This window comes from Aspergillus pseudonomiae (assembly GCF_009193645.1).
Source record: "Aspergillus pseudonomiae strain CBS 119388 unplaced genomic scaffold BDV37scaffold_165, whole genome shotgun sequence".
NCBI lineage: Eukaryota > Fungi > Ascomycota > Eurotiomycetes > Eurotiales > Aspergillaceae > Aspergillus > Aspergillus pseudonomiae.
The window spans coordinates 13,487-41,199 of NW_022476157.1; the positions used below are offsets into that span (position 1 = coordinate 13,487).

The following is a 27,713-nucleotide window of genomic DNA, read 5'->3' on the forward strand; positions in this document are numbered from 1 at the left end:
AAAAAAAAAAAAAAAAAAAAAAAGAAAAAAAAAAAAAAAAAAAAAAAAAAACCTTGAACTTAGAAAAGATCGACCATGAAAAGTGAAAGACTGACCACATTCACAGAGCCATTCTCTGCTTCGTCTTATAATTGAGGATAACGCGTTTATCTCAGTATCTTATTCCTCTTTCCTTTTTTCTACCATCGACATGGCAAAGAGTGTCCGAGCGAGTGTCCAAAAGCGCAATAGAGCGAAACTGCGAGCCACAGTCTTTGGGCCAGTTGTTGATGCGCGAACTGAAAGGCTCTCAGCTAAACTGCAAGAACTTGCCTCCCAGCCAAAACCAAGTAATGAAGAAAAGTTAGATACGGCACTGGATATGAAGGGTAGGTTCCCCCTCCAATTTCTTTCGTGTGTATCTAAGTACCCTTGTATCTCGCGAGGAACTCACAAAGTCATCGTGCTATACAGATCGCCAGGAAGAGACTAAGATATTACAACCAAATGAAGGTCAGTCTCACACACGGCCTCTAGTCAGTTTTTCTGCATATTAAAGTCTCACTCTCTAGATATGGACATTGATAACGGCTCCATTAAAACTACTCAGAGTCGCTCTCACAAAGGAGGGCGGATTCATAAACGCCACAGCAACAGAAAGAATCGCTCGTCCATTGTGTTCCGTCCACACCAGTCCAAGAATAAGGGCCCGAAGAGGAGGTAAAATTTTTAGGCACCATTTGTTTATAAACACTAGATTGGCGTTCGGGGTTATCTACAACATCCTCTCATCGTGTTTCAGTTATGATCAATAACAATTAGAATTTATGACAACAACAGCGTCACCAGGGGGTCCCATCGAATTTGGGGTAAATATTCCCGCCTCCGAACAAGGGGGTCAGACGAGGCTAGAATGTCTCCGACTTATATTTATATAGCCTCTACTCTGTACCGTTCTGTAGTCCAGAGGCGTTCGTAGCTCCTCATCTTGTGTCGGGAACTTGGCCAACACGGCAACACGGAATGCCGCACATCGGATAAATGCACATCCTCAAACAGAAGGCGGTGTGATGAATATAGGTAGTTTTGTATACAGTAGCCCGATCGAAGTATACCCCTAATGATGTTGACACTATTTGCTTGAGTTTAACTACATGGACAGTGTAACAGATCTGGACATGCCAGCTTGGGTACGGTATAGGCCAACATAACTTGCTTGACATTGCTCCAGCTTGTGGCTTCTGCCACCGAGAAATAGCCATGAAGGTTGCGACATCGAAGTGGACGATACTCATCGCCAACATACTCGTCCCCATATCGATTCTCGTCTTTTCCTCTGGCTTTTTCCCTTATAAGAATTTGCTCCCGGGCTTTGCAACAAATGAACACACCAATAACAGTCAAATTCCGCCGGGTGTATTCGACAAAGTTGTCTTTATGGTAGTCGATGCATTGCGGAGGTACGATCGCAAACATCACTGAGATCCCGGTACTTCAGGCTAACTTTCATACTAGCGATTTTGTTTATTCCCAAAACTCTGGGTTTCTGTTCACTCAAAGGTTAGAAGGATCGGGATTCTCATTCAACCACACACACTAACAAGAACTCCATAGCTTAATTCGGTCAGGCGCTGCTCTCCCATTCACTGCCTATGCTAGCGCTCCGACTGTCACAATGCCCCGGCTGAAAGCCATAACAACAGGGTCCGTGCCGTCATTTCTAGATGTGATACTTAACATTGCAGAGGCTGATACCTCGGCGACTCTCACGCACCAAGATACATGGTTAGCACAATTGAAAGCAAAAGGTGGTAAAATGGTCATGTATGGGGATGACACTTGGCTGAAGTTATTTCCTGGGATGTTTCACAGGGCTGATGGGACTACGAGCTTCTTTGTTTCGGTCAGTACACTCCAAGTGACATTTCTAGACTTGCAGTCATAGGCAGAGCTAAGCATCGTTGTAGGACTTCACAGAGGTAGACAATAATGTGACTCGTCACATCCCCAGTGAACTCTTGCAAGATGACTGGTCAGCTTTGATAATGCACTTCCTTGGTCTTGACCACATAGGACACAAAGCTGGACCTAATAGGTAAGGTGCTACAGCCGCTATTGTATTTTGTAACATTCTCCTGACACATCTCTAGCCCATACATGATAGCAAAGCAACATGAGATGGATTCTGTTGTTAACATAGTGTACACAGCTCTGGAGCAAGAGAAACATCTTGAGACCACCCTCTTTGTATTATGTGGTGACCATGGGATGAACGATGCTGGGAATCATGGTGGTTCATCTGTGGGCGAAACTTCACCGGCTCTGCTTTTCATATCGCCTAAATTTCAGCGACTCGAAACTCGAAACGATAGTCCAACGGAAGAATTCAGTGACCTGCAATATTACCATACTGTTGAACAGACAGATATCACACCGACACTGGCGGGGCTGCTAGGCTTGCCGATTCCCTTGAATAGCCTAGGTGTCTTTATCCCAGAGCTTCTTGAGATGTGGGATTACGGTAAGGGTCTCTTATCATTCGGACTAAACAAAAAAGCTAAGTCATCACCCCTGATCTCGACATCAGGACCGCACAGGATTCATATGCTGCTCGAAAACGCCAAGCAGTTGCTAAAAGCCGTTAAAGGATCGTTTCCGAGTTACAGTTTTGAATTTAATTTGATGCCAGCTAATTGTAGCTCTCAATCATTGACCGATATTGAGCGTGTTCAGTGCGCTTGGTTCCGAGTGCTTGAACTACTCAATAGATCGGGTGCTGATTACGATCGTGGAGCCTCTTCAGAGGTCGAGTCTGCTCTTCTACTGTTTTTGAGGAGTGCCCAGAGACTTATGAGCAGAGCTGCGAGTGATTATAACCTTTTAAGGCTCTATATCGGGCTTTCCATTGCCGGCTTTGCTATCTCACTTACCTTTTTCCCAGTCAAAAGGCTGCTAGTGAACTTCGCGCCGGCAGGAATATTTTTGGGATTTAACATCCTAAGTTATAGTACCATGATGTTTGCAAGTAGCTACGTGGAAGAAGAACAGCAGTTCTGGTACTGGGTATCGATGGGATGGGTGGTTTACCTACATCTTAAATATGCTGGTTACTTCCATCGCAAGTCAATCCAAAAATCTGGTCCAGCGGAAGGATACTGGCCATTTGTACCCTCACTTCCCAGGTTTGGTGCAGCTACGTTAGCAGTGTCTTATCGAGTTCTGCGAAGATGGAATCAGACAGGCCAAAAATTTGCTGCTCAGCCGGACATTACCGGGTCCTTTTTTCCTTCCCATCAGCATACTTTGTGGGCTTTGGTGATTCTGACATACGCTGATACTTGTTTGCACCTTCTCTTCGACCTTCCTGCATCAGTGCTTTGGCGTTTTATTAGTTGTGTGGTGACGCTGGCAGCCTTTCTTTTCAAGTTATCATTGGCGGCATCCGACTCTCCCGAACTTCTCGGTAACTCCTTCTTGCAGCCCGTGGCCATGGTAGCTGATGGAATGCACCTGCTTTATCATGCAAGAATGGTTCTTTGTGGAATATCTCTTCTCATGATATACTCCATGTATGTTGGAAAAGCCCGGGGATCGATTCATAAGGGCACTGGCAAGTATTGATCTCAAAGACCTTACCGAATGATTCTGACAGAAAAAAAGGGCCAACAAGCACAATCTTTCACGAGACTCTCACACTTTTCTTACTGATGCAATCGAGAGTGACGAACATACCTGCTTTTCTAATTTTTAGATTACAAATCACCATCATCGCATCGATGCGTTTATCAACCGTGGAACAAACCATAACCTCTCTGCTCATGCAATATGTGACCTTTTACGCATTTGGAGGCTCAAATGCTATCTCATCAGTTGATCTTTCAAATGCATATAATGGTGTCGGTGCCTACAATGTTGTTATCGTCGGTGCCTTGACATTCATCAGCAACTGGGCCGCCCCAATATGGTGGGTCTCAGCCAGTAGGCTGCTCCGTTCCCCGCAGAATCGGGAAGAAAAGCAGGCGCATATAACCATACTGACTTTTCATTTGACAACAATGTTAATGTCAGTGATGGCGGCGTGTACAATTTTAAGGACACATCTTTTTATCTGGACGGTCTTCTCCCCGAAATACCTTTACACTATGGCATGGGCGATGATCAACCACATTGTGGTAAATGTACTGGGAGAGATCGATTGGCGCTTATTTATAAAGAGATGAGCTCTCTGCGTTATTATTCACAGAGAATCATAATTGTCAAACAGCTATGAATCCGCTCGGTGCTTCCAATGGTGACTAGTATGAGTCATTGACAACAGAAAACGGGCGCTGACAGATTGTAAGAAAAAGAACTACAAGAGACTATCGAAAAGGTCGTCAATGGCATCCTTTTTCTTCCTCCTCCTCTTGTTTTTACTCTGTTTTACGGCGGTATCCGTGATTTTGTTCCATTTCTTCGGGCTGGACTTCGGGCATTCTTCTGCCTTTGAACAAGGCATCTTTAGAAATCCTCCGAGACCTGACAAATTGTTATTTCGAGCCAGAACCTCTCCGACATCCTCTGGACCGTCGATCCTAGCGTGTGAAGAAGCGGCCCTGGGAGTTTCTGTCTGAGCTGCAAGCTTCATTTCTTTGTCAATTCCTGTGGATTTCGCAAGGCGAGCCAATGTGCCTAACAACACTGCCCCAAGAGTAGAAAACTGCCCATCAGCCACAACTGTCGAGAAGGTCCTAATTTATCATTCATTAGTGACTGTGTTCACGTGACATATATTATTTCATAGAACTCACAGGTAACATCTTGGAAGAATATGATTCGCAAGACACTGTATGTATCGATCAGGGGAGTCTGCCGCTCCGCTAGGTGATTGTATACAGTCAAGAGATCGTGCGAGGTTCCAGGTGGTACGTTTTAATACTGACAACCATTTCCACCATTTGGTTCTCTTATGTTGATTCTTATTGCGGTGGTATACCAATTTAAGTATGGAATGCTCGGCATAAATCTTCTCTGCATCCATTTCGATTATACAACTTGACACAGTAGGTAAACTCACACACAACTGAAGGGCGTCAGACCAACCCCCTTTCTTCGGACCTTGCTCTTTTTGAGAGACGGGATTTCGAAAGGTGGCGGATTATTTAGCTCGTGATGTTTGCAGTTATATGCCAGTTCTTAGACCAAATCAATTCTTTTTTTTTAGTTTTGTCTTTCTTTGTGTGTGTGCGTGTGTGTGTTTTCTCCTTGGGATACCTACAGTGCGTTGTTGGACATAAGATTTTTAGTTCACGGGTAGTTTTCATATTGGATACTCGGGCGAATACGGAGTAAGTGCGGGTGGGGCACTGTTACGAGTAGAATCCAGAATCCTCCGTACCTGAATAAATGTACATACTCCCAATATTTTCGATATCCAAAGTCTAGACACATCTCTGGCTAAGGCCATGTAATCAGGAGTACTATGTTTACAATGCATAGGCACTTCTCAATGTAAATACCTTACTTAGCTTCACCTTTGGTTTGTAGATTTTCTGATTAACCATGAATAAACTTTGTAACGTTCAAGAGCATGGGAAGGACCTGAATCTCTCAGAGAAAGGCTTCCAAGGGAGATAAACCCAACATTCAGACTCAAACCGAGACACCACATCCTAGCCTACCAGGGCATAGAATGTTTTTCTCCTGCGGGTCAAAAACGTCGGTTGTCTCTCCAAGTTAACTTTGTACTAAGAAGGATATGGGACACATGAGACGAGTAAAGGTGAATAGAGGGGATGATGCGGGATAGCCTGGAGAGTAATGATAATTCCCTTTTTTGCGCAACAGGCCGCAAATCAGACATATGCGAACAGATCTCCATACACATACTCACTGTCAACTAGCTCTTCTTCCTCTTATTTTTCCCCCTTCCTATTCTCTCTCCTTTCTCTCTCTCTCTTTTAATTTTATCATTTGCCTTTCTTTTATTCTTCTCTTCTCTTCTTGTTTTCTTGTTTCTTTTCAATCGCCAAGTCAGAGTGTACACTTCACAAAAGCCACTGAATAGTGTACCAAATCAAGAGGTCCTAGGACCACGGTCCATAGTCGGATCGTACCACATTTTCATGGCAGGGTAGGTGCAAGGGGCACTCCTTAGACCGCTGCCAACACCAGAAGAATGCTTTGGGGTGAGCGTCCGAACATACACGATTTCTCTTTCTGCAGCAGTTGTTCCGCGGTCAAATTGCGAGCGACGGCGACGCTGCTCATCCCGATATTGCTGACCGACTCGGGGAGCAAACAAACCTATAGAATACAACATCAGGTTAATGGTATTTCTATACTGCCCCCATATATCGTACTAACCGACATGCTCAGCATTCTCGATACTGCGACGCATTTTTGATGGGTTATCTGGTCCTGGGAAGCGATCCTCAGTGCCAGCAAGATGTCCACTGCCGGTATGAAAAATCTAGATCCCAGGTGTCAGTTTCACTTTCTATGTCTCTAAGCATACACCGCAAACCTTTGGACGAAAGGACGGATGCTCGAGCATGACGGAGCTGTTCCGAAATTTTTGTACTAGACAATCCTTTCCTTGGATTGCTGTTTAAAGCTCAGATGACTATATACTCCTTGTAGATAACTCATGACTCACTGGCGTATGATACCTCGGCAACTTTGTCGCTATTAAAGCAATTCCTGTAGGACCTCGTTAACACCGTGGCCTTCCTGCTAGGTACTAGGGATTCTTGCCAGGTGCGCCCAGCTCGCACATTTACAAACTAGAAAACAGTGAGTGATGTGCACAAGATGCTCAAATCTCGTCCGGCCTAGCACTGACATCGATAATATCAATCGGCTATCATAACGTTAGAGGTGGTAAATCATGCGTGGAGAGTATCGTAAGTGTCTTACATCCTCAAAATTTATGAAGGCATACCCGACGCTAGAATAACCATGTCAGTATGGCAGAATATAAGGCTATATGGCTGAGGTCTAACATACTTGCAGTTATTTGCAAAGTCTTCATTTAGAAGTCAGCTTTTTATGCAGAAAGTCGTGCGCTAGCCATGATCTCTTACCAATACGTAAGTACATAAAGTCGTACTTTCCACGGCTTGTTTCATCAACAATAGCCTTGAGCATAGTCTAGTCATATTAGACTGCATATTTGCCTCCCCAAGTTTGTTCACTTTGAGCTTACCTGATCGATTTTATTCGGAATATTACGGAGCATTATCTACCCACAACACTATGGTTATGCAATGAACATCAACATATTTCAGGGTTGATACATACCGTAGTCCGGACATCAAGACCGAGGCGAATCCGTTCGATGTCTACCGCGTTCTGATTACTTACGCGCAATTCAGGGAAACGGCTAATGTCACGACGGGGAGAAAGCAAGACTCCTTCACCTGCCCTAGACATCCAATTCATGAGGCCAGCGTGCTCACCAGGAGGTACTGTCGAGCGCCCGGTAGGGCTGAGCTCCATAAATGGGGAGCGGTTCGGACGGCTCGGGGTCCAAGCGGCATTCTTGGGGCACGGTGTTTCATATCGGAATAACCCATCTCTTGCAGGAGACGGACTAGGAAGGGGATGGCGTGGCTTATCTTCAATATCTGGCTTGAAAGACGAAACCTCAAGAATACACTCCTTTTGACATAGCGTTAGTTCTTCGCATTCTGGGAATTGGGATGCGTTAGTTCACCTCGACCGAGCTTCCGTTGAGTGTAGTCATGACATTTTCCGCATCCCGGGTATTAAAGAACTCGAGATGGAACTCGCTAATGTCCTCTTGGCCAGTGGGCAAGGGAGTGAAGGCTTTCATGTCACCAAAAGTTGTGACGATCGTTTCGATTGAGCGGGTAACCGTGTGCTGATTCAAGGTAGGGTTTCGGGAATCATAATAGACAGTCACAAGCAATTGGCCTTCATAATCAGAAACATCGGACAGAAGGGACGGCTCTGTATGCTGTACATATTCCTTGGCTGTAAGAGGGAATACGCGCCATTCTGGTCGAAGAAGTCGGACCTTCTCAATCGCCTTTTTTGCTTCACGGCTATCAGTGAAAGAAACATATACCTTCCCCATGGAGCTAAGCTCCGTGAGTACAGGGCCTTTAAGAGTACCAAATTCACGCCGCTTCTCCAGGTTAGCCACGGTCTCTCTTCACTCTACTGCTGGGCATATTTTCACCAACTTACGTTAAAAAACCCAGCCAGCGCCATGTATGTAAGGTTAGTCGGGACATTCTCAATAACAAGAGCACGACTGCGCCGCTCAGAATCAAATTTCTCGAGGACTGGACCGGACGATAGGCTCCTAAACCCTCGAGCACTTCCAATGTTCCCGTAGTTCAATGAACCCTGGTCAAAGGGGTTTACAAGCCCGCTGCATGTTCCATTTACTTCGGCAATAGAGTCAACAGCCAGATAGCTAGCACTGGAGAGGGCACGGGTCATGGACTGGGCCAGGTTGCCATTAGTCACAGTATCTGCCATCCCAACCGGCGTAAAAGCCGCTGCAGTCGGTGAAAGTTGCACTCTGGATGTACTTGTCGGCACCAGGAATGGATCGGATGCGGCCCTAAGTAGGTTAGTAACTCTAGGCCAAAGACTATGACTGATCTCTACTTGCATCGAATACAGTTTCCGGAGCCCTGCGTCGCTTACTGGACCATGGGCACTGGACCCAGGGCGGCCTTTGGATCGGACATCCTCCGGCGAAAAAGCCGTGAGTTTAGTATCAGGGGATCCATTTGGAGAAGCTATCCCACTTGTGGAGCAAGGGCTACTCATACCACGAGGAGACTCGGTCGCCTTCATCTCACGCGGCTATCGTTGTAAAATATCTTATATTTCTTTTTGTTTTCTTTGGAGACACACTTGATCTAACACAATATGTGAGAGAATAGGCAAATAACAACAAAGAACAATGAGATCGATCTGTAACCTTGTTACGTGAGATGGGATGTGTAAGGCATTGAAAAGAAATACTTAGACAGAGGTAGGAGGAAGGCAAACACAAAATTGCACCCTGTCTCCAAGAGAAACAGCTAAGGAGTACTGGAGGGTAAAATGACGACAGAACATATGGTAGAGGAAATCAAGTATGGGGAAGCCAGCCGGAAGTTCACATTCTTAATTTGGAAGTACGCCGCATATACTAGTATCTTTGATTACATAGATGGCCAGTGCAAACTACTAGTATTCAGTAGACACTATGTGTAGAAGAATTTTGTGCAGGCTACGGTGTAAAGATGGAAAACAGTAATTTAGCCTCAGGATAATGGCCAATAATAGGAAGCGAGTGATTCGTGCACTCTCATATTGGGGAGCATGCTATCCTAAATGCAAGTTTTGCTTGGTAGTGGGAGTCAGTCAGTGAACAATTCAATAAAGGCAAATCCTGATGTACCTACTACACAATCTGGGATACGCCAGAAAATGCGAACGCCTGACTTACTATAAAGGTGATGATATCTTTTACTTGGAGAAACAATCCCTTTCACCTCCTTCTCAAAGTATATACAACATAGCATTCTAAACCTCAGACTAGAGAGTGAGAGCACTAAAAGAAATAAAGTTAAGAGAAGCCCTAAGAAGGAAGTGTAGTTGAAATCTTGCAAATGGTGATCTATATACGAATTCTTTAGCCATCTAGTTGTATTTGGCTCACAGTCTTCTTCCTTTTGCGAATATGTTCGTGGTAGATCTTTGTTTCAAATGAAAAAGGGGGAAATGCCAGTCATTTAGTCTATGGAACACTACAGAAAGGTCACAACTATAACAGCTAGTAAAATGGTAAGTAGGGGCCGAGGGATGTACTAAGAAGAATAAGAAAAAGGGTACCAGATCGATGCATCACTAGTAGTACCACATTTATGTATGTACAGTACCACCAAGTTTACTCTCTGTCGGAGCTAACACCCCACTAGTCTGTCCAGCACTTAGAAAACAGTAAGGCTTGACGGGAGTAGTTGCACTATACCATAAACAGTAAGGCTAAGTTATTGGTACTAGGGAGCTAGAGCAAGCAAGGTAGTATCCACATGCCTTGTCTTAATAGGTATAGTAAATTACGGACGGAAGTACCAAAGTACAGACAGCAATTCAACTGGGTTATCTGCAATGAAGCAATCCTATACTGCAGTCATTCACTTCTCTGCACATTACTTTCCACCAATGCTTCAAAAGCTTGATACCTAAATTAAGCTATCATCATGCCTTCTATGGTTTCTTCTCGCAATGAATCTGCATATGTCTTGAATCAGGTCAGAGTCAGAAAAAGAAAGTTGGTGACTACTCTAATTTGTCTGGACTTCTCAGATTATCATATCACCTTCAGATACAGATTATCTTGACCAGTTGATTCCTTCAATAAAGGAATATAGTGTGGGAAATCGAACTCCACAGCTACTACAGTCCTTGTCTAGGTTTGCCAGCGATAAGGAAGCTGAAATAGAAACCATCTGCAACACCAATCACCAAGAATTCGTTACATCTGTCAATCAACTCCTCCGTATTAGAGAAGGTACTGTGAGCCTAACAGCCGAAATTTTGGACCTAAATCAATCCATCCAAGCTAGTACTGAAAAGCTAGCTGAGCAGAAGAGAGCTCTGGTTGAATCACGAAGCCACCGTCAAAATATTGATGAAACCTCGCGTGCTATTCAGGATTGCCTGGAGGTTCTCCGCCTCGCAAACCAAATCCATGATTTATTAGCGAGGAAAAACCATTATGCTGCCCTTCGAGCCCTTGATGAGCTCCAAAATGTTCACCTCAAGGGTGTGACCAAGTACAAAATTGCAGACATGATTCAGCGCTCAGTGCCAGCCACTCAAAAGGCCATAGCTGAGGCAGTGATGTCTGATCTAAATACTTGGCTGTACAGAATTCGGGAGATGTCACAGTATCTGGGGGAAATCGCCTTGTATCATACAGACCTCCGTAAAACGAGGCAGAAGGAGAGAGCCGACATAACACCATATCTTGGCCATTTTAAACTAAATTCCGCCATCGAGCTTGTTTCTGATGAACATGAGGAATATGACCTCCTACAGAACGATGAACTACAAGTCGACTTCACACCGCTGTTTGAATGCTTACACATTCACCAGTCCCTTGGACATATGGATAAGTTTAGGATTGAGTATGCCAACACACGTCGTCGACAAAAGGAGCTATTGATACCTGCATCAGTAACTCTTGTTGATGAGGATGGCGCAAGCCTACATAATCTTCTCGAAGAAATGGCTGGATTTGCGATTGTTGAACGATCTACAATGAAGAGAGTGCCGGACTTGCGATCTCCAGTCGATGTGAGCACTAACCTTTATACGTGCCTTATGAGTTATGAATCTAACAAGATTTAATAGGTAGATGAACTCTGGGATTCTATGTGCCAAACAGCTGTGAACCTGATATTAAAGGCTCTCCCCGAAGTCGATAATGCCGAGAGTTTGTTGAAGATCAAGAATCTTATTGCACTGTTCATGCAAACAATGAATGTCTGCCATCCTTCTGACTCATTCACCGCACTAACTGATGACACTAACTTTTTTGAATGTAGAGTTGGGGTTTCCCTGTTGGTGTCTTTGACAACTTCTTGCTCACTCTCTTCAAGAAGTATGCCGAATTGCTCAAGAAGAGGTTCAGTGACGATTTTCAAGAGGTATATTCTTCCGCCCTAAATACTTGTCGTTGTACTAAAGTCATCGAAGATTGTATCCACAGATGATTATATGCCTATGCCCATCCAGACGCTGGAGGAGTTTGACAAAGTACTCAATGTTAGCTGGTACACACCCGAGAAACCACGGGAAGAGCAAACGTACATTGATATACTTGATCCTCATTAATTTTGATTCATCGACACTAACTCGTTATTCTAGTTTCCCGTGTGTCTTGCCTTTTTCTCAGATGTATCCCTTATGTTGCATTGACATCCGGAATTTCCTGAATCAATTCTATTTCTTTGCCAACGACGATTTCTCCCACTCAAATGTCATCGACGAATCTCTTAAAGATGTAAGTCTAACATAGGTAAGCGCCGCAAATGATACTAAACATGTCTAGGCACTCGATGAACTTCTTTCAAGTAGAGTTTGTGATACGTTGGTTGAGCGCCTTGCTTCTCAATATTTGGGGCAGATCGTTCAGATACTCATTAATCTGGAGCATTTTGAGCTCGCTTGTCATGAACTCGAAAGCCTCCTTGCAGCAGCGAGGTCACATAACTCCACGGGTGGTCCCATAACTCTTAAAGCCACCGAAAAGTTCAGGAGCAATAAAAAGGCGGCAGAGAAGCGTATCTTTGAGGTGGTTAACTCCAAGATTGACGACCTCATTGAAACCGCGGAATATGACTGGATGGCTCTAGTTCCGCCTACAGAACCGAGCAACTACATGCAAACTCTGACTCGGTTCTTATCCAATATAATGAATTCGACATTACTCGGGCTCCCTACTGAGATCAAGGAGCTTATTTACTTTGATGCTCTTAGCCATGCAGCAAATATGATTCTTGTACGCAATTGAGGAAGCCTGAATCATAGTCTTGGGCTCTGCTAACCTTTCGTCTTAGGCGCTCCCCCTTGCCGCAGATGTAAAGAAGATCAACCCGAATGGTGTCATGGCCCTTGCAAAGGACGTTGAATATCTCTATCACTTTGTCGATAGTCTTGGTGTGCCTATCCTTCGGGAAAACCTCGATGAACTCCAGCAAACTGTGCAGTTGATGCAGGCGGATAATACTGATGAGTTCTATGATATTTCTACTCGGAATAAGAAGTATGGTCGCGTAGACGCCATCAACGGCCCAGTCCTCCTGGAAAAGTATGTTTTCAGAGAACCCATAATAGCCGGACATACTAACCTATAGAAGGGTGATTCGCTCTATTCAAAGTCCCGTGAAGACTGACAAATTTACGACACTTTCTTCGAGATTCGGAAAGAAATCCTAGACAGGGCCGTGACTAGGTTTGTGTAGGCCCTTATTAAAGCAAGTGCGGGATGTAGGATATGAGGAAATGTAAACACATAGCTCATTTCAACGAGTATCGAAGATGAAATAATTTATGGTGCATCTGGAGTCTGACGACACCAAATAATTACGTTACCGTATCCTTTCCACCAGTTAGACTGATAGATATCACCAGCCTATCACGAAAAAGAAGAACTCCATTATGAAGATCAAAGCCCAAGTCTCGCAAATAAGGGACTACAAAAAACCAACTGGGTAATGTACGATCGCATCGCGCACCCGATCACTTTGAAGCCAGAAGTTATGATTAGCCGGACATAATTCGACAAGCAAAGATAACTCTACGGTGAATTATCCCACAGAAATGTGAGTATGAGATGGTCTTGGACATACCTGCTGCGGCGGTAAGTGCGGGTAAGCGGCATACATTCCTTCGAACATTTGAGATTGCGGCTGACCATATGCTGCAGTTGGATCTGATTGCACAGGTCCCGCATACATAGCTGGTTGACGATATTCTTGGTCTTGAAGACCATGTTGGCCCAAGCTGTAGTCGGGTGGTGCCATGTGATGTGAGGGGTGCTGCACTCCGTGTTGAGATGGTGGAAGTTGTCCTGCAGCGCCTGCAGGCCCAGGAGCCCCCGATGGTGCACCTGCTGCCTGACTCGATCGCTTTGCGTGCGACGTGGCCTCCTCACGGGGAACTATGTCAATGAGAAAATCGAACATGTCAGATTTTGAGAGAGCTGCAGCAATATCTGATCTCTGCAGAGTGCGCCGCTTATTGTCCTCGGCGTGTATCCAAGCTCGCATAGTCAGCTCGGTAATGAAAATATCACAACCTTTAGCAAAGAGGATTGGTGCCTCGGCTGAAATCATTTTCACCTCTGGATCAGCTTTCATGACCTTCTTGATACGCGCTAATGGCAATTGATGGATTTTATAATCATGGTTGTCTGATTCGAGATGGTTGATGATATGCTGCCAATACGTTGTCAGAATATCACGAGCCGTGCCTTGCAAGCCTTGGTTGACCTGGTTCACATTAGTACCCTCTTGCGGAGCCATCTACCTGAATGAAATAATACCCACATTCGCCCAAGTACCCGTATAAAGCTCAGCTACAGGCGCATATCCCTGTGCAGAAAGCTAATACACGACGAGTCAGGCAACTACAGACTTGATAAGAGCATCTACGATCCTCGTAGGCAGAACATACCGCTGCGCTGGCACCTGAATATCCATGTTAGCCTAGTGTTTGCTAAGGCGCCTTTTGGTATAGAGTAAAGGGAAATGTTCTCAAGGAGAGAAGAAGAGAGAATAGAAGACCCGAAGGTTTTGAGGGATGATTACCATAGTGTCCACCGTTTCTAGTATCATAGACAGGTTGCTGTCTGCCCTGCTGCTGGCTAGCACCTTGGGCGGTTTGATCCATGGTTATAGAATCTTGGATAGAAAGTTTGGCCGGCCACAGGCATGCACTAACGATATATTCCGGGCTATGTGGTATCGGATATGGTGGAGGAGTCTGCTTTGGTGAGATTGTCGAGCCAACGGGTATGACGATGAGCAGATGGAATTTGAAATCTGCTGCAGAGTCTTAGCCAAATAAATTTATTATCCCGGAGTTTCAGAGAGGCTGTATAGGAGAGGAGCAATTGAATGAATCAGAAGAGGCGGCTGCAGGGTGGTCCTGTTGTTATGGATTGGGACAACAAGATGGGTTGCGCGTGGTACTGTTCAGCCTGAGCAGCGGAAAGTAGCGCGTAGGCAAGCGCCCGCTAAGCGTGACGTCTTGGAAGCACCTCAACGCGGGGAATCCGTCATCACCAACGATAGCTTGAAAACAGCAAACGAGGAAGGGAAAACACAATGGGTAAATAAGTTGCTGCTCTATATTATTGCTCTGCATAGAGATTTATTATATCGGTAGTGGTACAGTTTAACTCGTATTCTTACACCTGCCCAAACTATGAGGATTAACAATTTGATCTTGCATATTAAACCAGATATTTGTAGTGTATTATAGCTCTACCTCTGCAGTCACAGGCCACTGTACATACCATACTGTATGGTCTATCGCGTGAAGAAATGGCACAACTTGTATATACATATGTACGGAGCACCCCGTGTTTTGAGAACATAACATCTTCTATTCCTGAATGCTAAGAATCGTATGGCGTGGGTATTGATAACTTAGGTTAAACAACTGCAAATATATATGTAAATGTCCATTCTTGCCTCTACACATGATATATGAGGATGAACAAAGACTGGATTCCTACCCCTGCAAGAGGCCAGCCAGATAGAAGATACACGGAAAAGAGAAACCAAGAAGAAAGAAAAAGCAATAGCTCCCTTGAACGTAGCTCTAAGCGACACAAAAAGAGCGCCTAGCATGGAGGAGACATGGAAGGCTGATAACAACATGATTTAGTCTGCTTATATACTCTACAGATTAGAAAAACTAGAGGTCATTCTCCCCCGAACTCAAGACCTCCACCAAGTTCCAGCTACCATAGTCTGTCATGGATGGATCGATAATTGAGGCGCTTACCTAGTTAGTGCTAGGTTGGCTACCGCTGAGTAGCCCCACACAAGAAAATTGTGCAGACAATAAGAGACTAGTCAGCTACCGCCTATATAAGCGACCTTGGAAAATTTCAGTCTCTTCTTTTCTTTCCCTATTTTATTTCTTCCCCTCTCAAAGCCCACATAACCAGCATCTCGGTTGTTTCCCACACACTCCTTCTAGGACTGGAGGACATGACTCAAACAATATGTGGTGAAGTTGGAGCCAACAACGGTCATGATCAAGTTGATATCACAGACCATGATATTGAGGAGCTGCTTTTTGAGGCGGAAGGCCGACTACGTGCTCAAGATGTGAATTCCACTAATCGCCCTGATACCAGAGAGGTATCTGGCAATCAGCCTCAGCACACCTTGTTAAGGTATGTAGAGCTTACTAGAACATATCTTGAGCACCTTGCAAACAACTAGTATGTGGCCAGAATCACAGCTGATATGTAAGAAAAGTATTCCTAGGTTATGCTCAGATCGTTCTCTGCAGCCTTACCTCCTACAGAAGGATGATTTTACAACGATCGATACCACACGCGTCCTGAAGAACGCGCAGGATGCACATGATGGTCTTGGCTACAAGGAGCCCAAACAACCGAAAGTGAAAAAGGTAAAACACCCAATTTTCATGAGTCCCTATTATGTTGTTGCTATGAGGAAAATTATCCCTTCGCTTAAGCGCTTGATACAGCTTCAACAGTCCGTACTGGGCTGCGCTGTACCAATGAGAGCCAAATTTTCATAGTTACTCTGAGCATTCTTGTCAAACAACCGTCATTCTAAATCATTCAGGCTGGGTTGGAAGTTAACAATATGACTGTATAGGATAAACCTACAGCTGGCAGCAACTGGTTCGACCTTCCCCAGACAGAATTGACACCAGAATTCAAAAGGGATTTACAACTTCTCAGAATGCGATCGGTATTAGATCCTAAAAGACACTACAAGAAAGAAAATGGAAAAGCACAGCCGCCTAAGTATTCTCAAGTGGGAACCATTATTGAAGGTCCAACTGAGTTCTTCAGTGGTCGCATTGCCAAGAAAGATCGCAAGAGGACTTTCGTGGAAGAAGTACTAGACCAAGAGCGACACAACAGGCGGTTTGAGTCTAAATACAGAGAAATACAGACCAGCAAGCAGAGCGGCAAGAAATCCTTTTACAAGCATCTGCAAGCCAAGAGAAGCTCAAAAGGCAAGTGATAAGGCTGATGTCATTCTTACATGGACGGCTCTTTAAACCATGATACTGTAAGGATATCTCCCGAACCATTCTTGGTATGCTTTTAGGCAGGGCTAAATTAACGGTTCGCGATGAATTGGGCGATTCTGAGCAATTGCCCGTCATCTCACTCCGAGCCATCCAAAGTGCGATCGCACATACTAATCGCCCTTGTATGCGCCCAATATGGTTCGGACTACAACCCTCTGGTAGGCGTTAGTTTCAATCAAGCATGACAGAGATATCATCTGGGTGCGGACCTGCATATCAATGGCTGCTGAACGGCCAGCCTCGAGAACTTCCTCATGGTTTGCTTTACCCTCCTGCAGAATAGCACCCAGCTCTTCGACGCCCTTTCCCTGTAAAAGACGATCGTCTCCACGAGGAACGGGAGAGAGAACAGCACAGTTTGTTACCAAACTAAGTGCTAAGACTCTGATGCCACAGTGTCTGGCGACAACAATTTCTGGTACAGTTGACATGCCAACCACGTCTGCGCCGAGTTTATGAAGCATGCGGCATTCGGCCCTTGTTTCGTAACTGGGTTGCTTTAGAAGACAATGCCTTGCAATTGTACAACCTTGGTACTTACCTGGGTCCTCCAACAAAAGCATACACACCTTCATGCAGCCGTCGTTGGCTTTCTGCCTGCATCACCTCCCCCCAAGCTGTATGCACATGACGTCGGAGCTCGAGGTCGTAAGCATCTGACAAAGGGGGAAAGCGAGGACCAAACTCTTCGGCGTTCGCTCCTCTGAGTGGATGAGTGCCTGCCAAACCGGCCAGGAAGATATGCTAAATGCCTATGTCAAATGGAATCTGGAGGGTTGGGAACTAGCGAAAGGAACAAATAACTCACATCGTTCAATAATACAATGTCGCCGACCGCATACTCTGAATTCAAACCTCCCGCAGCATTAGTCACTGTTAAAAATGGTTATTAGCCAAATTGCATATATCAAATGAATTCAAACTTACACACTAGAGTATCCACCCCCAGCAATTTGAAAACTCGAACAGGGAATGTCACTTGGTTGATAGAATGACCCTCGTAGTAGCTTTCAAGGGCGTATTCGTAAGTTAACTGGCTTTTCTCATGTCGTTTAGGAAACTTACTGGGCACGCCCAACCATCAAAACAACAGGCACCTGTTCATCCAGAAGGCCGAAGATAAGTTTGCCTGCATGTCCAGGAACTATCAGGTGAATGAGTATGTTGAACTCAATGTAGAGAGAGCATGCTCGTTTCTTACCTGTTAGATGTGGGAAATGTGGAATAGAAGAATAATCAAACTCTGCCCGTGGCTCATCACGAATAGTATTTGCCAGGCCCCCCAAACCAGAGCCACACACAATTGCAACTTTAGGATTTTGTAAAGAGACTGGTAAATTTTCCCTGAGGAACGAAAACGCCTCGTGGACTCTTTCAGGCGAGCACGAGTCTCCTGATGGGCAAGTCATCTTCGGTCAAACAAAGTTCAGAATCTTCATCTGTCAATCTAACTTGGAGCTGGGTACGGAATAGAAAAATTGGGTGACCAGTGCCAAGAAGTGGTGGTGTACCAATCATTCAGTAACTGGTGCGACAGCCTTCACTATTTCTCCCTCCTTTCTACCCCCTTCTCTATTATTATTATTATTTTTAGTCTTCAATATTTTTTAACCTTCCATTTTTGACCCTCAAGCGCAAATATTGCCTTAGGCATCAGTCTCAAGTACCTACCAGTACGTGGTCCTGAGAAAGGCGGTAAGCAGACAAGCGAATCATGATGGTAGCCTGGAATCCCAAAAATTAGATGGAAGGCTAGCCACCAAGACACCCGTATTGTAGCAGCATCTTTCCAAACACTTCATGCTAATCATAATTAGATTTTCTACTTCTGCTTCTTACTCGATGTACTGAAATGTCTCTGGTCTTCAACTCCCGTCTGCTGGCCAGGACTTGCAAGCAATCGCTGGTATTACTTGTTTCATATAGTACACCCCGAGTGATAATGCTAATAATTCTACTTAGTTCGCAGTGCCCGCTCGCAGCATCACTTTGCCAAGTAGCCCAGATGCTATCGATAATTCAAGCTCTGACGTACCTCAGAGCATAGCTGAAATATCACCACTGTAAGTGGCTTCTGTATAGTATTCGATGCAAGCTCTGGCTGACTTTCGGCTGTTGTTAGCTCAACGAAACGGGACCAACATCCTGCATCATGTACCAAAAACTGGTCAGTCATTACAAGCTCTTTTCAATGATCAATCTTTAGGAGAGACGTGCGCTTACCCTTCCAACAGGGCGGAGCGCCTGGACGGTATCAACTCTAAATCCAGGTTGCCTCGAAGTGTGCAAGCAGTGTATTTGCGGCCTCTCCGAAGGAAAGCCGAATACGGATTGCCGGTTTGCGATCTTCAACTTCGGTCGTACAGTGTTCGCAATGTGGAGTTCTTCGCTGATTTCGCCGTGCGTGCTGCCTACTACTTAAAACTTCCTGTCTCCGGTCCTGTGCCTCTGCCACGCATCGTTGAACGTTGGACATTCCCTCGAAGCAATTTCGTGCACAAGAAAAGCCAGGAAAACTTCGAACGGATTACTCTTCGCCGACTGATTCAAATCAAGGATGGCAACCCTGAGGCTGTACAGACGTGGTTGGCATTCTTACGAAAGCATGCTTTCTATGGAGTGGGCATGAAAGCTAACGTTTGGGAACACGAGAGCCTTGGTACGCTAGAATTTATTTTTATCTTATTCTATATCACCCTCAAATTTAGTAACTAACCCATGGCTACAGATGTGTTCAAGAATATAGATAAGGCGGCCCCTGAAGTTGAACGGTCCCTTGAGCCTCACCTATCACACTTCGGTCAACGGAGTGGTGAAGGGGCGCAGAGTTCGATACCTGATCTTCTGGGTGGCATGCGACTTCCGAAGCACAGAAGTCCATTAAGCAGCGTCCGCAAAGGCTAAATTCAAGCCAATAGTTCTCTGTATACTTTGCCATTGAGTGCTGCTCACGTCAAATCTCTGTATTTCTATTTTTAGCCTTATATATTAGTCTGATAAGTTTAGCACAAGACTTCTCAATCCATATTGTACTATTCTATTGCCTGGATCATAGTCTGAATAATATAATCATGGGATTCATATAAATAGTGTGGTAATGTTGCGTTGGCCGCACTGAAAGCAACAGGAGGCAGAAAGTCACGTGCTCCACGCATACATTGAACTGCTGCTTTAAAGAGACTGGGACAAATGCGCACACCAATGCATTCAAGTCTCTCTCATTTTTCAAACGTAGCCGCTAGACATGCATGTCAGCCGCTATGCATCATGCACCCCAAGCACTCACAGGGCAACAAATGCCCTCTTGCAGTCGAGGGATATCAAGTTCAACATGAAAAGCCACCTCCGAAGATGGAGTAGCTCAGTCACAGCGCAGCCATCATCAATATCTAGTCAGACTATATTTTCTGGGATTCAGCCAACTGGTGTGCCACACTTGGGGAATTATCTGGGTGCTTTGCGTGAATGGGTCAGGCTACAGGATAATGCTACCGAGGGGACGAGGTTATTCTACTCCATAGTCGACTTGCATGCCTTGACTATACCACAAGACAGTTGTCAGTTGAAGAAGTGGCGGAGGGAGGCATTTGCGACATTGCTCGCTGTAGGCTTGAACCCCGATCGCTCAACCATTTTTTACCAGTCGGCTGTACGTTCTAATCAATTGAACCCCGATGCTCTACACTCCCATCCAAGCGCACCCATTGACTATGGCTAGGTTCCTGCGCATACTGAACTATATTGGATCCTAAGTACAGTGGCTTCTATGGGATACCTGTCACGGATGACTCAATGGAAGGTGAGCAATAGTGAACATTAAAAATAAGGCGCAATTTGTCTTGGGAAGCAAACAGACGTAAATGTCAGACATGGACCTTGAGATTGACTACATATAGAGCAAGTTGCAACTACCAGAAAACACAAACCTGGAGCATTCGGCTGCCAGGTCTAAGCTGCGGCTTGGCTTATTCTCTTACCCTGTATTGCAGGCAGCGGACATCTTATTGCACAGGTTCGGTAGTTAATTATAAGGGATGAAGCTGTACTGACACGAGCCAGGGCTACTCATGTTCCTGTTGGGGAGGATCAAAGACAGCACATTGAGTTTTCCAGGTATACTGCTAATAGTTTTAACCACCTCTACGGCCATATTTTCCCATCTCCAGAGGCACTCATCTGTAAGCCTCCTATTCACGAATCACGATACAAAAATAGACCCTAGAACTGCGCTGACTTATACAGCACCTGCAAAGCGAGTTATGTCTCTCAAAGAGCCCACCTTGAAAATGTCCAAGTCGCATGCCGACAGCCGATCAAGAATCCTCCTCACTGATTCATCTGATGATATTCACAGGAAAGTTAAGGCTGCTCTAACTGACTCGGACACAAGCATAACCTATGATCCTGTCCGTCGGCCGGGCGTGTCTAATCTCATAGAAATTCTAAGCCACTTGGACGCAAGATCGTGCGACGACTTATCTTTGGAGTATAAATCGGTGAGCCTTCGAGCTCTGAAAGAAGACCTGGCAAGTCGAATCTCAGGTCACCTGCAAGGAATAAGAGAGCGGTACTATTCGCTCATGGAAGACAACTCTGGATATCTGGATACTGTCGCAGAGCAAGGTGCCCAGGCTGCACGTGCCAATGCCGATGTGACTATGAAACAGGTTAAGAAAGCCATGGGGCTGTAAGGGCCATTCATCCTTTCTATTAGGGCATCCATGGCTTTTCATGACCTTTGCTTTCCCTAATGAGCAGTGAATAGTCCCGATTAAGGCGATAGGGCTAGCGTTTGCATATACGTAAACATCATGTATCTATACTGTATTATAGTTTTTTCATACTCTCCCTAAATCTTACATGATATAGTAAATCGGCCATATCAAAAGTAAGGGTCGGAGTCGCCTCCTTAGGGGAACAGTGGATTTGCTATCATTTGACGTACTTTTGTGCTACTTTTATGTCAAAATACATTGTTGTTGCCTAAGATAGGCAACACAATAACATTGTGTGGCACGTTGAATGATAGATAGTTAGAGGGCTATTTCACTAATCTCGCTACTATGTAGTAGTCTTGCTAGCCTGCTTCAGGAACTTGCAAGACCTCGATTAGTCCAGCCCCGTCAGGATTCAGCCTAGTTCTACAGAGTAGACTGTAGTACCAGCCTATCCGTATAGTTTTCAGTTATACTACAAGTTAAAAGCACCTATAAACCCTGTCTAGGTCTACTGACTCAACCAACGAGCCTGCTTTTGGTGCTGAATAAGCCACATAACTAGATTTTCTAGATAGGTAGGCGTGAGCAGCGTGACATGTGAGCCATATCCCCCTCCTCGTAACTGCTAAGGCTATTAATAAGTAAAAAAACAACTCAGACGAACTTATAAATTTTCCTGTATTTTTTATTGAAGTCTGATTTATTTTATGTACTTATTTTAAGTAGTTATAATTATAAATCAGTTACTCTGGCGTAGAAAATAGTTAAAAACTCTAATTTTAACTCTACGGTTGTGTTTTTCAACTACGTACTACGTAACCCGGTAGTATTCCGCCTTCTGCCTATTAGGCGGTTTCGGCCCGCCCGACCCACTAGGCAAGACCCGAACTGACCTGCAGCATAGTTATGCGGTAGGTACGTGACCTGTCTACGAGACCGTTCCAGTAGAAAGAAGCTCTGGCTAGTAGTAAGGTGTTCGTCAGTACTTGCGGTGTGGTATACTACAATGTATGGAGTAATGCTGCTTGGTCTGTTGTACGCAGTGGAGTTTACCGAAAGGTCCTGAGGCCTCCGATGACCACCACCATGACGTGAGTTGAAACTTGAGTTGACTCCCGAGCCAGCCGATTCTCCAGTGATGCCGCCAAATGTGCCCGTCCTCCGTACCGAAAGCCCTATGTCAGTACGGAGTATGGAGTAATCGGCTTTCTCTTAAGCTTTCCACGCTATACCACGAAGAATCTCGAAAATATTCTAAAACAACCAATAGTATCTAGTATATACGAAGTAAGTCAAGTCAGATTACTACGTACTAAGTACCAGTTAGAGTATTTTGTAGCCTAGCGCCTCTGCAGACATGGAATCTCGGTATTATTAGTACTAGTACATGATGAATGATGATGATGACGACTACAAGCATCACATTGACATTGGCCGATTGGACTAATTTTTGAAAGCCCCACTCCGACCTTTGCCGAGGCGGTCTGAGTGGAGTCTTGCGCGATATGTACTCCGGATAGTCAAGCAATCAACAGTACCGGACCGCATGCAGCGTACGACATCAGTTCCAAAGATTAGTGCTTTCCGCTACCATACAAGAACGCAGCCATGTCCTCATCAGCAGTTGTACATAAGAGCTTCCTTTCAGACTGTCTCTATTCTATCTTTTCTCAAAGTTTTTTTGCCATTTTTGATTCCCTTGTCCCAACGTGAGATTGATTATTGTCTTAAAGGTACGGTGGGCCGGAAGAGGCTTTTGCTCATTTGCCAGCTCGAGGGCCTTGGTGAGCACTGATTTATGTAAGAAGAAGGCCTGGGGCCTTCTTTCGTAGGATTTGAGTCAAAGAAAGAAAGAAAGAATAAGGGAAATCGCATGATGCAAAAGTCATGGCTTGTGTTGCTCGCTACTTGCCTTGGCTTGCAGGGGACAGCAGCGCTGACGCTCCACCGAAGAGACTCTCCGGCTGTTGTATCGTTGGATATCAAACGAAATAATGCCGTCGACCCTGTGGCTAGAGATCGGATGAGACGGAAGCGCGACAAGACCGTTGAGCAGAATCTTGACAATGAGGTATGTCGACCAGACTGTTAACTCGATGTATGGCCACTAATTCACCACATGTGACATAGGAAACGCTATATTTCTGTAACATAACTTTAGGCACACCAAAGCAAAACCTACGGTTGGTTCTCGATACAGGAAGCAGTGATCTTTGGTGCAATGCAGCGAATTCTACGCTTTGCTCATCTAGAGATAAACCGTGCAACGCCTCAGGGTCTTACGACCCAGGTTCATCTTCATCATATGCTTACGTATCTTCGGATTTCAACATATCGTACGCTGACGGCACTGGAGCCGCCGGTGATTATGTTACTGACACTATCCACATCGGAGGCGCTACCGTCAAGGACTTTCAGTTTGGGGTGGGTTACTCGTCTAGCTCCGCCGGTAAGTCAATGCCGTCCTTCTTTACAGTATTCAACCAAACTTGTGTTGTTGACTAATCTTCCTCTCTTCAGAGGGTGTTTTGGGAATAGGATATACAACGAACGAGGTCCAGGTTGGCCGACTTGGTAAAAGTGCCTATGCAAATCTACCTCAAGCTATGGTCAAAAACGGTCTAATCCAATCAAATGCTTATAGCCTTTGGCTCAATGACCTGGGAGCAGATACTGGCTCGATTTTGTTTGGTGGCGTTAATACGGAGAAGTATCATGGGGAACTAGAAACTTTGCCGATTCAGACCGTCAATGGGGTCTATTCGGAGTTCATAATCGCACTAACCGGTGTCTCATTGAGCTCGGCATCAAGTCACCATAATTATTCATCTTCTGATGCTCTCCCAGCCGCAGTCCTGCTTGACTCGGGGAGTTCTCTGACATATCTTCCAAATTCCATTGTGCAAGACATCTATAATGATCTGGGTGTCACATACGAGTCATCCAGCGGTGTTGGCTACGTGCCATGTACCCTGGCACAACAAAAAATTAATGTGACCTACACCTTTTCGTCACCTGCTATTACAGTTGGGATTGATGAACTCGTTCTAAATGCAGGTGATTTGCGATTCCGGAATGGCGCACGTGCATGCATTTTTGGCATTGTACCAGCTGGAGATAGCACTGCCGTTCTAGGGGATACGTTTCTACGCAGTGCATATGTTGTATATGATCTATCCAACAATGAAATTTCCCTCGCCAATACAAATTTCAACTCTACCCGGGATAATATCTTGGAAATTGGAACTGGCGACGGTTCCGTTCCTGGAGCCACCCAAGTTTCAAATCCCGTCACATCTGTTGTGGCCGATGGGTCTGGTGCCAGGATCGGGGGTCCAACTGCTGAGATCTTTACTGATCTACCTTCAGCAACAAGTACCGGCGGCGCTGCGACACCTGCCGGGCCAACAAATGCCCCGAAGCACTTGGTCTTTGGCGCAGCGGCAATTGGATATGTGCTCGCTTTTTGATGTAGATGGATATTCACCAGCAAATGTCTTATGTCTTTCGCTTAACTTTATGCTTCCTAAGCCCACTGGCTACATGCTACATGGTGATACCCTAGATACTAGCTCGCTTACTACTTTTTTGCCCTTTTTTTTTTTTTTTCTTTCGAGATCGTTTCGTTTCTTGTAATCTTTATTGTCGACTTCTTTTCTCTAACAGTGCTGACGATTCGCCTGTATCTATTCCATGGCTATCTACATCTGTATCTTCGAAACATTCCATACATGCCTGATCTACTCCGCATATATCGTTACTGCTCCGCGCTGTAGTCAAGCTTCTACGGGCTTTCTGTGCTTCATTCATTCCCCACTTTTCCACATTTGAAGCTCCCCCCAACCCGCTCCCTAGCTGCTTTCTCACCCCAATGACAAAACATTGTTAATAAAGACCTATACGGACCTTACGAACGGATCATGTGCCAATGCCGCGTATTTCTAACTTAGCCATCCTAAGGGCCTATCAGGAGAATCCACTCCTTCCGTTATTGCTCCGAGAATGCCGATCGCATGACTCTGCAAAGAATGAACTTCGCTGGCTCCAGGAGAGAGCCAGTCGCACTATTACGTCCAAACAGGTTGCACGGTCTACACTCGTCCCCTTGGGGTGGAGAAGGCTCCTTAGATCGATGTGCCATACTCGTTCGAAAGGAATGCCCCTGCAGTATATCCTAGGCGATCAACCCTTCGGCGAACTCGACATCCTGTGTGAAAAGGGTGTGCTGATTCCAAGGTACACCCAACTTGCCTGTTTTGCTCTAATGATATTTGCAACAAAACCTCGATATATCTAATACGTCTATCTTCCTCCAAAGCAGGGCAGAGACGGAGACATTCACCATTCAAACTGCCAAATTGATCTTGGACAACATTCAGAGGCACGGGCGTCATGAATTTGGTCAACAACAAGGTTCCTTCCGCATAGTTGATCTCTGTACAGGTAGTGGCTGCATATCGCTGCTCTTGCATGCGCTCCTTGCCCCTCATATTGGTCGGCTTTCGATTCTTGGGATTGATCTCAGCCCTGCGGCCATTGGGTTAGCCAACAAGAACCTTGCGCGTAATGTTCAACAAGGTCTGCTTTCAAATCGTGCTGCCGCCGAGGTTTCTTTCCAGCACGGCAACGTTCTCACCCATGACAGCACTGGACTTCCTTCGGCAATGGAAGTGCTGCGCAATTACCAAGGACTTTCCTTTGATAGGGAGCCAAAATGTGATGTGGTCATCTCAAACCCACCATATATATCCCCTGAATCATTTCGTGACGGTACTACCTCACGTAGTGTCCGGGTTTTTGAACCAAAGCTTGCACTGGTTCCTACGTCCGGAGATCCTACTATTGGATTAGGACTCAGTAGACAGGCGGATCTTTTCTACTATCACATCATTTTGCTATCATTCCAGATTCGGGCGAAGCTTGTGGTGCTCGAGTGCGGCGACCACTCACAGGCTAGGCGGGTATCTGCTATTGTCAAAACATTGTCCAGCGGCTATCGGCTGAATTCCCTGTCCATCGAGATCTGGTCTAGTTCTGGGACACCCATTAGTGACGAAACCTCTTCCGAGCATGGACCCTGCGCAGTTGTTCTGCATAACTGGGCAGTAGGCTCCTAGGGCATTCTTGTAGTATACAGTGGTCGAGTGGTGTTAGAACTTGGGACTTAGAAGTGGAAACTTAGGAGTATGAGTATATGATAATAATAAGCATTTTATATTCTGATCTAGTTAAAATTGTATATTTATCCTATATATATAGAGTCGTGTTAAAGGGACCTCCCGGGAAGCAATTTGGATCTCCCTGTTACAGACCCTTGTCTAGTGTACTTATTAAAGGAAGGTATATAAGGTAGAATATTATAGGATAACTATTAACGATAGCCGATAACAGGACAGCTAACACCCGAAGGATTACTTTTTATAGTATTTAGAAAAGGAAATTATAAAAGTTAAAGTTAGCTATACAGAAAGTACATGGAATTTAATATATAGAAAATATATAAATAATTATAAAATTAATATATTATATATTAAAAAACTACTAATAATATATGAAAAATAATATTAAATAGAATATAGCGTATTTAGGCGATTTCTTACAGTTTAATATTCTGTTAGTAAAGTTTTATTATCTTTATAACTATCTTAAAATTTTAGTTAGTTTTATTTTTTATCTTTTAATTTTACTAATTTTAACAATTATTATATTTATTATTTAATATATATAATTAATAAAATATAGTTATATTTTAATACTATAATTAATATCTAGATTATATAAATATTTTTAAGAATTAGACTAGTATTTGGCTAGGTTAGGTTAGGTTAATGGAAATCTTCTTCAGGGTCTATAAATAGGCCTAATGTAGCGTACTTGGGTGTTTTCGTTTAGTTTGATATTCTGCCAGCACGGTTTTACTATCTTTATAACTATCTTAAGATCTTAATTAATTTTATCTTCTATCTCTCAATTCTACTAAGCTGAATATTTATTATACTAGTTAATTAATATATTTAATTAATAAAATTAGCTATATTTTAATAATATATTTACTATCTAAATTATATAAGTATATTTAAAAATATATTAATTAATTTTATTATTTTATACTATTTTATATTATTTTTTAATTATTAAGTAATTTATATTAATTTTATTAATATTTTTTTTAACCTTTATGTCTATATT

General features: G+C 44.3%; 13 protein-coding genes across 13 annotated transcripts; 8 read left to right on the forward strand and 5 right to left on the reverse strand.

Annotated features, from left to right (window-relative positions):
- Positions 1-85: 85 nt before the first annotated feature.
- Positions 86-816, forward strand: BDV37DRAFT_265968 (DUF2423 domain-containing protein). Its single transcript, XM_032083854.1, has 3 exons — positions 86-368; positions 454-492; positions 552-816. Exons 1-3 carry the CDS (start codon positions 191-193, stop codon positions 701-703), a joined length of 369 nt encoding a protein of 122 aa, XP_031934637.1. The 5' UTR covers positions 86-190; the 3' UTR covers positions 704-816.
- Positions 817-1,006: 190 nt separating this feature from the next.
- On the forward strand, positions 1,007-4,265 carry las21 (mannose-ethanolamine phosphotransferase LAS21). The gene is made up of 7 exons (XM_032090936.1): positions 1,007-1,439; positions 1,495-1,539; positions 1,594-1,882; positions 1,947-2,074; positions 2,130-2,500; positions 2,567-3,589; positions 3,640-4,265. Exons 1-7 carry the CDS (start codon positions 1,240-1,242, stop codon positions 4,197-4,199), a joined length of 2,616 nt encoding a protein of 871 aa, XP_031934638.1. The 5' UTR covers positions 1,007-1,239; the 3' UTR covers positions 4,200-4,265.
- On the reverse strand, positions 3,966-5,088 carry BDV37DRAFT_60472 (uncharacterized protein). Its single transcript, XM_032090937.1, has 2 exons — positions 4,770-5,088; positions 3,966-4,709 (listed from the first exon to the last, which is right to left on the reverse strand). The coding sequence occupies exons 1-2, from the start codon at positions 4,997-4,999 to the stop codon at positions 4,331-4,333; spliced, it is 609 nt and encodes a 202-aa protein (XP_031934639.1). The 5' UTR covers positions 5,000-5,088; the 3' UTR covers positions 3,966-4,330.
- Positions 5,089-6,034: 946 nt separating this feature from the next.
- Positions 6,035-8,793, reverse strand: BDV37DRAFT_277014 (putative meiosis protein MEI2; the record flags this gene model as incomplete). Its single annotated transcript, XM_032085677.1, has 12 exons — positions 6,035-6,264; positions 6,325-6,430; positions 6,485-6,564; positions 6,617-6,660; positions 6,715-6,743; positions 6,877-6,907; positions 6,967-6,985; positions 7,044-7,110; positions 7,166-7,201; positions 7,261-7,620; positions 7,676-8,110; positions 8,173-8,793. 12 exons carry the CDS (start codon positions 8,791-8,793, stop codon positions 6,035-6,037), a joined length of 2,058 nt encoding a protein of 685 aa, XP_031934640.1.
- Positions 8,794-10,074: 1,281 nt separating this feature from the next.
- On the forward strand, positions 10,075-13,048 carry BDV37DRAFT_265986 (Rab GTPase-binding exocyst subunit SEC15). The gene is made up of 9 exons (XM_032083855.1): positions 10,075-10,241; positions 10,297-11,289; positions 11,347-11,478; positions 11,541-11,642; positions 11,692-11,801; positions 11,863-11,998; positions 12,047-12,496; positions 12,555-12,805; positions 12,855-13,048. The coding sequence occupies exons 1-9, from the start codon at positions 10,191-10,193 to the stop codon at positions 12,931-12,933; spliced, it is 2,304 nt and encodes a 767-aa protein (XP_031934641.1). The 5' UTR covers positions 10,075-10,190; the 3' UTR covers positions 12,934-13,048.
- Positions 13,049-14,682, reverse strand: hapE (CCAAT-binding factor complex subunit HapE). The gene is made up of 4 exons (XM_032083856.1): positions 14,307-14,682; positions 14,173-14,186; positions 14,046-14,102; positions 13,049-13,988 (listed from the first exon to the last, which is right to left on the reverse strand). Exons 1-4 carry the CDS (start codon positions 14,386-14,388, stop codon positions 13,305-13,307), a joined length of 837 nt encoding a protein of 278 aa, XP_031934642.1. The 5' UTR covers positions 14,389-14,682; the 3' UTR covers positions 13,049-13,304.
- A 430-nt stretch (positions 14,683-15,112) lies between these two features.
- BDV37DRAFT_266000 (uncharacterized protein) lies at positions 15,113-15,436 on the reverse strand (the record flags this gene model as incomplete). The annotated part of the gene is made up of 1 exon (XM_032083857.1): positions 15,113-15,436. A coding segment is annotated over exon 1 (229 nt), but the record flags the coding sequence as incomplete, so codon positions are not given.
- A 283-nt stretch (positions 15,437-15,719) lies between these two features.
- On the forward strand, positions 15,720-16,736 carry BDV37DRAFT_277016 (Fcf2 domain-containing protein; the record flags this gene model as incomplete). The annotated part of the gene is made up of 3 exons (XM_032085678.1): positions 15,720-15,907; positions 16,002-16,146; positions 16,362-16,736. 3 exons carry the CDS (start codon positions 15,720-15,722, stop codon positions 16,734-16,736), a joined length of 708 nt encoding a protein of 235 aa, XP_031934644.1.
- On the reverse strand, positions 16,365-18,215 carry BDV37DRAFT_292185 (purine-nucleoside phosphorylase; the record flags this gene model as incomplete). The annotated part of the gene is made up of 7 exons (XM_032089127.1): positions 16,365-16,961; positions 17,016-17,295; positions 17,348-17,550; positions 17,615-17,679; positions 17,734-17,813; positions 17,872-17,950; positions 18,008-18,215. 7 exons carry the CDS (start codon positions 18,213-18,215, stop codon positions 16,917-16,919), a joined length of 960 nt encoding a protein of 319 aa, XP_031934645.1. The 3' UTR covers positions 16,365-16,916.
- Positions 18,216-18,333: 118 nt separating this feature from the next.
- On the forward strand, positions 18,334-19,902 carry BDV37DRAFT_266016 (mitochondrial 37S ribosomal protein uS10m). Its single transcript, XM_032083858.1, has 6 exons — positions 18,334-18,501; positions 18,624-18,712; positions 18,769-18,869; positions 18,929-18,973; positions 19,041-19,465; positions 19,535-19,902. The coding sequence occupies exons 2-6, from the start codon at positions 18,659-18,661 to the stop codon at positions 19,708-19,710; spliced, it is 801 nt and encodes a 266-aa protein (XP_031934646.1). The 5' UTR covers positions 18,334-18,501; positions 18,624-18,658; the 3' UTR covers positions 19,711-19,902.
- Positions 19,903-19,905: 3 nt separating this feature from the next.
- Positions 19,906-21,712, forward strand: BDV37DRAFT_266019 (tryptophan--tRNA ligase MSW1). Its single transcript, XM_032083859.1, has 5 exons — positions 19,906-20,455; positions 20,525-20,605; positions 20,703-20,818; positions 20,866-20,984; positions 21,049-21,712. The coding sequence occupies exons 1-5, from the start codon at positions 20,051-20,053 to the stop codon at positions 21,495-21,497; spliced, it is 1,170 nt and encodes a 389-aa protein (XP_031934647.1). The 5' UTR covers positions 19,906-20,050; the 3' UTR covers positions 21,498-21,712.
- Positions 21,713-22,936: 1,224 nt separating this feature from the next.
- On the forward strand, positions 22,937-25,156 carry BDV37DRAFT_266022 (pepsin-like aspartic protease). Its single transcript, XM_032083860.1, has 3 exons — positions 22,937-23,595; positions 23,655-23,973; positions 24,045-25,156. Exons 1-3 carry the CDS (start codon positions 23,398-23,400, stop codon positions 24,992-24,994), a joined length of 1,467 nt encoding a protein of 488 aa, XP_031934648.1. The 5' UTR covers positions 22,937-23,397; the 3' UTR covers positions 24,995-25,156.
- On the forward strand, positions 25,109-26,720 carry BDV37DRAFT_266025 (N5-glutamine methyltransferase family protein). Its single transcript, XM_032083861.1, has 2 exons — positions 25,109-25,760; positions 25,846-26,720. Exons 1-2 carry the CDS (start codon positions 25,453-25,455, stop codon positions 26,639-26,641), a joined length of 1,104 nt encoding a protein of 367 aa, XP_031934649.1. The 5' UTR covers positions 25,109-25,452; the 3' UTR covers positions 26,642-26,720.
- Positions 26,721-27,713: the final 993 nt, after the last annotated feature.

What these genes read in the sequence shown, in the direction of transcription:
- BDV37DRAFT_265968 (XM_032083854.1), top strand. Translation starts at nt 191, where the DNA reads ATGGCAAAGAGTGTCCGAGCGAGTGTCCAAAAGCGCAATAGAGCGAAA. An exon ending in TACGGCACTGGATATGAAGG is followed by an intron (nt 369 to 453) that starts GTAGGTTCCCCC and finishes CGTGCTATACAG; the next exon opens with ATCGCCAGGAAGAGACTAAG. An exon ending in GATATTACAACCAAATGAAG is followed by an intron (nt 493 to 551) that starts GTCAGTCTCACA and finishes CTCACTCTCTAG; the next exon opens with ATATGGACATTGATAACGGC.
- las21 (XM_032090936.1), top strand. Translation starts at nt 1,240, where the DNA reads ATGAAGGTTGCGACATCGAAGTGGACGATACTCATCGCCAACATACTC. An exon ending in CTACGAGCTTCTTTGTTTCG is followed by an intron (nt 1,883 to 1,946) that starts GTCAGTACACTC and finishes GCATCGTTGTAG; the next exon opens with GACTTCACAGAGGTAGACAA. An exon ending in TCTTGAGATGTGGGATTACG is followed by an intron (nt 2,501 to 2,566) that starts GTAAGGGTCTCT and finishes TCTCGACATCAG; the next exon opens with GACCGCACAGGATTCATATG.
- BDV37DRAFT_60472 (XM_032090937.1), bottom strand. Translation starts at nt 4,999, where the DNA reads ATGGATGCAGAGAAGATTTATGCCGAGCATTCCATACTTAAATTGGTA. An exon ending in ATTCTTCCAAGATGTTACCT is followed by an intron (nt 4,710 to 4,769) that starts GTGAGTTCTATG and finishes ATGATAAATTAG; the next exon opens with GACCTTCTCGACAGTTGTGG.
- BDV37DRAFT_265986 (XM_032083855.1), top strand. Translation starts at nt 10,191, where the DNA reads ATGCCTTCTATGGTTTCTTCTCGCAATGAATCTGCATATGTCTTGAAT. An exon ending in CTGCATATGTCTTGAATCAG is followed by an intron (nt 10,242 to 10,296) that starts GTCAGAGTCAGA and finishes TGGACTTCTCAG; the next exon opens with ATTATCATATCACCTTCAGA. An exon ending in TGTTCATGCAAACAATGAAT is followed by an intron (nt 11,479 to 11,540) that starts GTCTGCCATCCT and finishes TTTTGAATGTAG; the next exon opens with AGTTGGGGTTTCCCTGTTGG.
- hapE (XM_032083856.1), bottom strand. Translation starts at nt 14,388, where the DNA reads ATGGATCAAACCGCCCAAGGTGCTAGCCAGCAGCAGGGCAGACAGCAA. An exon ending in ATACGGGTACTTGGGCGAAT is followed by an intron (nt 13,989 to 14,045) that starts GTGGGTATTATT and finishes AATGTGAACCAG; the next exon opens with GTCAACCAAGGCTTGCAAGG.
- BDV37DRAFT_266016 (XM_032083858.1), top strand. Translation starts at nt 18,659, where the DNA reads ATGTCTCTGGTCTTCAACTCCCGTCTGCTGGCCAGGACTTGCAAGCAA. An exon ending in GCATCATGTACCAAAAACTG is followed by an intron (nt 18,974 to 19,040) that starts GTCAGTCATTAC and finishes CCCTTCCAACAG; the next exon opens with GGCGGAGCGCCTGGACGGTA. An exon ending in TTGGGAACACGAGAGCCTTG is followed by an intron (nt 19,466 to 19,534) that starts GTACGCTAGAAT and finishes CCATGGCTACAG; the next exon opens with ATGTGTTCAAGAATATAGAT.
- BDV37DRAFT_266019 (XM_032083859.1), top strand. Translation starts at nt 20,051, where the DNA reads ATGCATGTCAGCCGCTATGCATCATGCACCCCAAGCACTCACAGGGCA. An exon ending in CCATTTTTTACCAGTCGGCT is followed by an intron (nt 20,456 to 20,524) that starts GTACGTTCTAAT and finishes GACTATGGCTAG; the next exon opens with GTTCCTGCGCATACTGAACT. An exon ending in GCGGACATCTTATTGCACAG is followed by an intron (nt 20,819 to 20,865) that starts GTTCGGTAGTTA and finishes GACACGAGCCAG; the next exon opens with GGCTACTCATGTTCCTGTTG.
- BDV37DRAFT_266022 (XM_032083860.1), top strand. Translation starts at nt 23,398, where the DNA reads ATGATGCAAAAGTCATGGCTTGTGTTGCTCGCTACTTGCCTTGGCTTG. An exon ending in AGCAGAATCTTGACAATGAG is followed by an intron (nt 23,596 to 23,654) that starts GTATGTCGACCA and finishes CATGTGACATAG; the next exon opens with GAAACGCTATATTTCTGTAA. An exon ending in TTACTCGTCTAGCTCCGCCG is followed by an intron (nt 23,974 to 24,044) that starts GTAAGTCAATGC and finishes TCCTCTCTTCAG; the next exon opens with AGGGTGTTTTGGGAATAGGA.
- BDV37DRAFT_266025 (XM_032083861.1), top strand. Translation starts at nt 25,453, where the DNA reads ATGCCGCGTATTTCTAACTTAGCCATCCTAAGGGCCTATCAGGAGAAT. An exon ending in AAGGGTGTGCTGATTCCAAG is followed by an intron (nt 25,761 to 25,845) that starts GTACACCCAACT and finishes CCTCCAAAGCAG; the next exon opens with GGCAGAGACGGAGACATTCA.